The sequence below is a fragment of the Typha angustifolia genome, chromosome 11 (genome assembly GCF_048772165.1).
Source record: "Typha angustifolia cultivar Huaian chromosome 11, ASM4877216v1, whole genome shotgun sequence".
In the NCBI taxonomy this organism is placed as follows: Eukaryota; Viridiplantae; Streptophyta; class Magnoliopsida; order Poales; family Typhaceae; genus Typha; species Typha angustifolia.
The window spans coordinates 1,284,892-1,293,705 of record NC_133249.1 but is presented as its reverse complement, the minus strand read 5'-3'; the positions used below and the strand labels follow the sequence as shown (position 1 = coordinate 1,293,705).

Genomic DNA, 8,814 nt, shown 5'->3' with positions numbered 1-8,814 from the left:
ATCATGCTACCAGAGGCAGGCTTGTTAAAAATCTTCTATTGTAGTATTTAACCTTCAATAGTTGCTATATTTTCCAACAAAAATGCTTAGAAAACAACTGCCCTTCGAATTCTCAAGTAAACCTTCATAAAGACACTCTTTGTGAAAATTCTGAGGCTTTTCCACAAGTGTTTTTTAAAACCAAACTACTTATCCATCACGGCATCCTGAAGTTTCTTAGAAAAAAATTAAACTTAATAAGCTGTCCATAACAAGATAAAATGTGATAAGTGCATGTTTGTGAAACTAATATATATTAAATTGGCGTTTACTACCTACCTTGTAACCATTTGCCAACCAATCTAATAATTAATGAGAACAGATTACTATAACTTATTTGACAGGTGAGGTGGGTTAATTTAAGGTCATTAATCAAATGTACTCATAAATTCATAATGAACAGGAGAAAAGAAGAATTTTGCAACCTTACGTCTGAGAGAAAGACAACTACCTATCACAAGAATATCCGATCATAGGACTCAAGATCCAATCGGGCATTTAACAATGATAGTTCAAAGCTTCAAGCTACCATATATTTGAAATGAATCCTATTCAAGAGAATGCCACAGTCCATATGGGTACTGCTCCAGAACTATATTACATATGCGAATTACATAGCAACCAAAATTCTGAAGATAAAATTCCAATAGTAAGTACCAAGAATTGGATTCAACTCCATTAACAAGTAACTATAAGACTAGAACACCAGAACTATATCACAAAGAATACTAACAGGTTGTAAAATTTCAAGTATTTCTTACTACCAATCACAGAAAACATACCAAAACCACAGAAACCCACAACATTATGCATAGTGACGAAGTGGGTAGTAAATATTTCAATCTAAAACACTTTATTAAGCATACAGCGTAAAACCGCCATTGGAAAGGATCCAAAACTACGCCTACTATACCATAATCTTATCTGGGACACGGTAAGAGCTAACTCCATCACTTATACCGGGCTCAGGAGCTGAGAGAACTGGGGTTTGGGCTCGGAGTTCATACCAACGATGATGACGAGGGGGATGAAGCCGTAGTGAGTGATGACCTTCGCCTTCTTCATGGCCCAAGTGCTCCACTCTTTCACGCATCTCCCCGTCGACCCCCCATCGGAGATCTTCGAGCCTTTCCCGGCCTTATCCTTCCCCTTCGACGAAACCCTAGAAGCCATGGATTCGGAAACTCTGGGACTCGGGGTTTGAGTTGTTTGTCTGAAACCCTGGATTGGGCCTGTCTTGGAAGGTTCATCTTTTGCCCGGCCCAAGTGCTCCTCTTTCTCCATGTAGTATATGATTAGTAGATAGGCAGAGCAATGAGCATGCATTGCTTATACTGTTTACTTATTTCTGACAACGTATACTACTTTAAGGCATGTGCAATGATAAAATGTTTCATGCTCACAAGTTTGGTATTTAATTCTCTGAGATCATAAGTTTGTCCTGATTTATCTTCAAGTAGTTTATCCATATAATCTGAGCTAATATTTGATAAGTCATCAAGCAACTTCATGAATACAATTTGGGCTTTGCCAACTAAAAGGAAAACGACTGTTTTTTTCTAGAAAAGTTTGTACGGTACCATATGACAGGAGAAACAGAGCATGTGTTGGTTTACTCGACCAACATAAGAACATGATCCAGAGTTACATACCCATTACGTGGTTAATTATGCGATTTGATTTAGTCAACTAGAGGCTCTAAACGTGATATTATTGGCCCATGGTTTAAGGGCTTCTTGTTCCTCTGAAGCTTTCTCAACAGGATTTGATTTATTTGTTTTTCTTTTTGGACGATTACTGATTTGCTTAGAGTTTGTTTGATAAATGTAGGAGACTGCTGTATTGTGTAGACTTGGGCTGAGCATAACTTGGCAGTGCTTAGCCAATTGTTTACTGCAGTTACTTGTTTACTCCTTTCTAGGAGCATGAAGTTTAAGCAAGTGGTATTCCCTACTTGGGTACTTCCACATTCTTGTACATAGGTTTACAGTCCTATTATAACGGTCAATTAGTGCCTTTTATTTCTATTAGGGTCCTCTAACATGTATTCATGAGTGCCTGCTGTTTCTATATTGTATGACGAAAGGATGATTGAGTATACTATATCGAATTAGTCGATTACTCTAAAAGCTTGAGCTATTTAGTGGAATATGATTGTTATCCTTTAAATTTGATAAAAGAATGCTTAATCTGCATGTGGGACATAGATGTTGTCTGTTACTTTACATGTCTCTCGTGTGTTCTTCCTGACTTATCCGACAGGCTCAAAGTCTATTTTACTAGAGCATCTGAACTTCATAGACTTCAGCTGCAGTCTACGGTATCCCTGATCACATCCACTTTGTTTTGACCTGGTTCTTTTTCCATAGTGGACTTAAGAGAGAAGGTATTTACTTAAACCAAGAAGGCCCGGGGCTGTATAACTATACATTCTATGAACTGGTCAGATAAGCATGCAAATTAAAAAGAGCTATTGATAAGGTTTCTTGACTAGTTCTGAGTCCAATTGGGCATTGGTTTTTAGAAACTCCCACAAAGATTACATAAGCATTTGGTACTGATGCTTACTTTGCTGTACTACCGTAATGGAGTCCCTTTCAAAATTGATGGTCAACCAGAAGATAAACAACTTATATTTCATAATAACTTACGTGTTGACTAGTTTAAGACATTCGCAATGTATCTGTTTTGCGATCTAATCATATTGATGGTTTCATTTTGATGAAAGTTAATGCAATGATGACGGCAACTACAGAAGATAAAGAAAGCTTATTATGTATTGAAATTATTTTCCGTTGAGATGAAAGAAGTCTTATATACAGTCTATACCAACTTATTTTCTTGGCATCTTTTGCTTTGAAATTAGTATATACGAGCTCAAAGTCAAGTTTACTTATATCAAATTTGAATATCTCTTTCTCTACCTCAGGAAAAAGAAAAAAATTCTATATCGTTTCCACTCAGAGGTATAGACATCTGCAATCATTGAACAACTTTCATTTCACCAGGTTTTTCTCCTCGGTGTTTCCTTACGGTCAACATCTGCCAATCTTTCTTTTACTCTTTTCTCGAGACATTATGTAAAGGTATCCATTGATCCAAGAAGGCCAGGGAGTTGACATTCTACGGAGCGGCTTGAAAATTTCATCCAATTTAGAAAGAGAGATTGAAAGCAGCAAGTTAGATATTCTGACTCTTAGTTATGCTGGGCAATCTTGTTTGATTCCCTTTTAGTGCTAGAAAAATTGATAGTCAAATGAAAGATTTATCAGATAGCCTAAGCATATGTCACTTAGATTATTTACAACACATACTAGTTTAAGGCCTATGCAATGCAATGAAGAAATTTTTAACCCACAAGTCTGTTAGTTTAAGCTGTGAGGTCATAAGCGTGTCCTGATTCGTCCGCAATTATTTCATCCATATAATCCAAGTTGATGTTTAATTAGTTAAGTAAGTTCTACTCGGATGATTAGCTATCAAGGAATAAATTTTGGGCTTTGGTAGCTTTGAAAATAAAAGCTTGTACGATACCACATGACGACACAAACAAATCATGGGTTGACTTATTCAACAAACATATGAACATGAGCTGGAATTTCGAAGTCGTCGTCGACTTGTTAGCACGATTAACTTGGGCAATTTTAAAGCATTTAGAAGAACAAAGCCGGCTTCGATTATTCTAAGCTCGATATTAGCATCGTGATTAAGCGACTTGATTTGAACAACTGGAGGTTGCCTTGTCAAATATAACCAAGCTAAAGTTTTTAACAGGATATTATGAAACCTCCTCAGCTTGGATTTGTCTTCTGTTTCTCGTTTTTCATTTGATAAACACTGATGCTGCTCAGATGGTTAAAAATACTTACATTTTATGAGTGTTTTAGGATTTAAATCTTAACGATATTGATTTAACTAAGAGAGTTTATGCAACTCTAACCCAAAAGCCTCAAAATATATAAATTGCAATGCAGCCCTGGTTATAGTACCTCTTTCTCTCACGTTCATACGAATCAAATAAGGTATATCCCAAGGCTACTATGTCCCTCTACGTTGCTTCCTAGCATGTAATGAGATGTATAAATTATGTATATTTTTCTTCGAGTCCACTATACAATATGTTTGGTACCGCCAATGATATTATTTCCAAAGGCAAACGCATTGACAAAATCCCATCAATATTCTACGAGAGCAGCATGCTAAATTCTAACCAACTAACTCTATTAGTCTTATTAGGTATCATCTAACTTATATTTGGCTCTTTGTCTAACTTATATCTAATCTTTAGACTCATGAATGATAAAAAAAAAATACACACCAAATTCTATATTAATTTAGAAGAATAAATTAAATAAAAAAAATAGAGACACCTAATTGCAATCGATAGACCACCGAATAAAATTTCTATGTTATATTTATTTTGTACTCTAGCTACTCAAAAGGAATTCCGTGCGTTTTTATTTATAAATAAAAATGCCAACTTCCACCTCCTTTGAAAGAATCAAAAGAGCGCCGAAGATTTTTTTTTTCATTTTCTTAGAGCATATATGATGTATAGAAAGACATAAACGTTGTAGAGTTGCTCGGTTTTCCTTCGACTACACGATGTCGTCGCCTTCCCCCGACTCCCCTCCGACTCCGCCGTCGTCGTCTCCTCCCCCTCCGGAGTCAGAGCCACCGCCATCTACTCCTCCGTCTCCGGTGTCAGCTCCGCCGCCAGATACTCCTCCCCCGTCAACTCCGCCGCCAGATACTCCTCCCCCGACAGCTCCGCCGCCAGATACTCCTCCCCCCATAGCTCCGCCGCCAGATACTCCTCCACCGACAGCTCCGCCGCCAGATACTCCTCCCCCGTTGTCTCCGCCGCCGAACACCCCGCCACCTGTTCCCCCACCTACGTCTCCTCCTCCTCCTCCTCTTTCGCCACCGTCTCCGATCCTTCCGCCAGTGACTCCTTCATCACCTCCTCCAGTGACACCGTCTCCTCCTCCTCCTCCAGTGAATCCTTCACCCACACCCTCATCTCCGCCAGCGCCGGTGCCTCCAGGTTCCTCTCCTCCGCCGCCTCCTGTAAAGCCTCCGGTTTCTCCTCCACCACCCCCGGCGGTGAACCCAACACCCTCGCGTTCTCCTCCTCCGCCGCTCCTTCCGTCTTCACCACCTCCTCCTCCTACTCCACCGCCACCGGCAACGACTTCGTCTAGTTCCTCGGTGTCTATTCCGCTTGTGGTGGGGATTTCCGCTGGGGGGGTGGTTCTTTTTGTGGCGGCGATCGTAATTTTCCTCTATTTCTGCAGAAAGAAACCAAAGGAGCTACGACCGTCAACGCCACCCAAAGGTAACCTTCGTCCACGAATAATTTAAAACTAAAGCCTTTTTCTTTCACAAACATAGTTTCTTACTTAGTTAATGAGGTCAATTTTCAATTAGTTATTTTTTTATTCTTAAAATGATGTATTTATTTTAAAAATAACTATTTTATTTATTTATTTGTATTATAAAATAAAAATGACTAATAGTGTAATAATCATTTTTTTATATAATATAAAGTAAAGAAAATAAATAGGAAAAAATTATTTTTTATGAAATTACAAATAATATTCTTTAATTTGATATAAAGTAGATTGATGAAATATATATATATATCAACAGTAAATTATTAATTAGTTAGTGTATAGTATAAGATGTAATTTTAATAAATAATATTTATATTATAAATGGAGGTTATTATATTATTTAGTTGTTATTATGAAATAAAAAGTTATATTTTAAAAATATTATTCTAAAAGTGAATACCGCGGCCCAATTTTACTGTGGGCCGATCGGGTCGAGGACCGAGCCTTCATGCATAGATGTTTATGTAAATCTTCCTGGGTTAATTACTCTTACTATCTCCTGATCACTTGTTAGCTCATAAACTTTTGTACCTGTAGGCATGAATCTTTGTATGTAAATTTAATTTGTCTTCTTTCTCGTTTGAAACTTGACTACTTGCTCCTCCTTTCACAGACCCACATGCTTCTGGACCTCATTCTACAACCCTTCCTTTCTCAACACAACAAACACTTTCACCACCTCCTACTGCATCTTCTCAGACAATTAGCAGCAGTGGAGCTTCTGGTTCTTATGGTGGCTCTGAGTTCCAGCAGCGCCCACTTTCGCCGGCGCTCGCCATTGCTGTCTCAACGGGTTCCTACACGTACGAAGAAATGGCGGCCGCAACGAATGGATTCTCCGACGCTAATCTTCTCGGGCAAGGTGGATTTGGCTATGTGTACAGTGGCACACTCAATGGAATGGATGTTGCCATCAAGAAACTGCGAGCTGGGAGCGGGCAGGGTGATCGCGAGTTCTGCGCAGAGGTTGAAATTATTAGCCGGGTGCATCATAAGAATTTGGTCTCATTAGTTGGATTTTGTATTGCTGGGGATCAAAGGCTGCTTGCGTATGAATTTGTTCCTAACAAGACTCTCGAGTTTCATCTCCATGGTAATTATTAAACAGTTTTTATTTTAATTTTCCTAATATCACCATGCAGTATAGAAACTGTTACATGTTTATATCTATATGCTGCTTGTTTTGTAGGGAGTGATCGACCAGCTTTAGATTGGCCCAGAAGATGGAAAATTGCTTTGACTTCTGCAAAGGGTTTGGCTTATCTGCATGAGGACTGTGAGTTCATCCTCTTGCCTCTCTCTTCTTTCTTCCTATTTCAGTATACAGTTTTTCCAAGAGCCATGCTTCATTTCGTACTCTTTAAGTCTCACTTACTTGCAGGTCATCCTAAGATCATTCATCGTGATATCAAAGCAGCTAATATTCTTCTTGATTTCAACTTTGAGGCAAAGGTAAGTTACATGAAAGGCTAATAGGTAGCTTTAACTGCAAGCATTAGAGTAGGCTAAACAACAAGCTGCAAACCTTGTGCAGGTTGCGGATTTCGGGTTAGCGAAATTTCAACATGGAGATAGAACTCAAGTCTCTACTCGAGTCATGGGAACTTTTGGGTAATTCATTTTTCTCGACCTCATAATTTGTTCTACGAACTGAATAAATCTGTTATAGAGATAGTCCATAAGTTTTGAGCAATGTATATTGTGATGCCCAAAACAAATGCTATAGTTTTCATCAGGAGGAGTATCAACACATGCCAATCCTTCGTAATCTTTACACCTAGGTCTGGATAGTGCTAGCATATTTAAACCCTGCTGATTGGCATACAGCATGCATTTCTAGCTACATGCTGTTGTAGCATGTAAACAGAGCCAAACGAGTTTAGAGATGGAGCAATCTTTATAAAGAGACAATAATGTCTTGTAACCTAAATGACATAATTGTTGTTCTATCGGAACCGATATGTCTGTCTTCTCTTCTCATGTGCTCTATTCCTGCAGGTACTTGGCACCAGAGTATGCATCTTCTGGCAAAGTTACATATAGGTCTGATGTCTTTTCATTTGGAGTTGTTCTTCTCGAGCTAATTACCGGAAGGAAACCTGTACAATCATCTCAGACTTACATGGATGAGACCTTGGTTGGTTGGGTTAGTGTCCAAACAACTCTCTTCTCTAGAAATTTTCTTGCTGGACCTTATTCTATAAAGTATCAGCTGCAGTAAAACAGCAGTCACTGTACATCTGAAGTTGACTTTTTTTTTCTGCATGCTGTGTAAACTTTACTCATATGCTTCGTTAGGTTCTTGTCAAACTTGTCTGCGAGATTTTGCTGCTGTATTTCCAAGAAAAATACATGCAAGTAATCCGTAGTAGTATTCCTCCTATGTCATATATTGGTGGATTTCCCTTGCAGTCATTTGGGTCTTGTGTCTTTTCATGCAGGCACGGCCATTGATGACACGAGCTCTCAAAGAGGACAACTACGACGAGCTCGTCGATCCACGACTTAAAACGAACTATGATCCTTATGAAATGGCACGCTTGATTGAGTGCGCCGCTGCTGCTGTGCGCCATTCAGCAAGTCATCGTCCAAAAATGAGTCAGGTGCATTTTCTAATGCTATAATCTGCAGATCTCGTATGAAATGGCTGTTTAAATACAGCATTCACCTTTCCTTGCTTCCTCCCTGTCTCTATGGTAGTCAATATTATTCTAATAATCAGTACTCTTTTGGAGAACTCAAACATGAAATTTTTGTTTTGGTTTCACTGCTTGGTTTAATCAACTTTGTTTTTTAAAACTCGAGAGCAGATAATTCGGTACCTGGAAGGAGAAATCTCCAATGAGGATTTGAATGTTGGCATTAAACCTGGCCAAAGCTCTTTCCATGGCCCTCGCGAGCCTGGAAAGGATTCAGGTCAACAGAGCGACGTAAGAAGACTCAGGAAAATGGCATTTGGGAACCAAGAAGACATCAGTAGCGCCGAATTCAGTGAAACAACCAGTGAGTATGGTGTGAATCAGACCACGTCGAGCAGTGGAGCAGACACAGGAGAAGTCGAATCACGCGGACGTTGGTCGAGAGGCAGCCATGGCTTCAGCACCGGAATTTAGTCACTGTTATTGTATTGTGATCAGTTTGTTGTTGCTTGCTCTCCCTTTTGTAATTTGCTTCTCTTGTGAAGTTATCACTTTGGGTAGGAAGACTACCATACCAAAGGTTAAAGAATCCAATTGTGATTATTCTCATGCAGAATATTTGTTGAGAGAAACATTAACCTCCAAATTGTTTACACAGTTGTTTGTGTTAATAATTGGGTATAGACTCAACGAACTATTGCTTATTTTTTATATAGACATTGATTATCTACTAAATTAGT

General features: G+C 38.8%; 2 protein-coding genes across 2 annotated transcripts; one reads left to right on the top strand and one right to left on the bottom strand.

The window, feature by feature from the left end:
* Nucleotides 1-717: 717 nt before the first annotated feature.
* On the bottom strand, nucleotides 718-1,352 carry LOC140770699 (mitochondrial import receptor subunit TOM7-1-like). Its single transcript, XM_073111956.1, has one exon. The coding sequence runs from the start codon at nucleotides 1,321-1,323 to the stop codon at nucleotides 994-996; it is 330 nt and encodes a 109-aa protein (XP_072968057.1). The 5' UTR covers nucleotides 1,324-1,352; the 3' UTR covers nucleotides 718-993.
* Nucleotides 1,353-4,537: 3,185 nt separating this feature from the next.
* LOC140769572 (proline-rich receptor-like protein kinase PERK15) lies at nucleotides 4,538-8,653 on the top strand. The gene is made up of 8 exons (XM_073110310.1): nucleotides 4,538-5,377; nucleotides 6,049-6,528; nucleotides 6,625-6,711; nucleotides 6,817-6,887; nucleotides 6,970-7,046; nucleotides 7,434-7,581; nucleotides 7,877-8,038; nucleotides 8,246-8,653. The coding sequence occupies exons 1-8, from the start codon at nucleotides 4,645-4,647 to the stop codon at nucleotides 8,546-8,548; spliced, it is 2,061 nt and encodes a 686-aa protein (XP_072966411.1). The 5' UTR covers nucleotides 4,538-4,644; the 3' UTR covers nucleotides 8,549-8,653.
* Nucleotides 8,654-8,814: the final 161 nt, after the last annotated feature.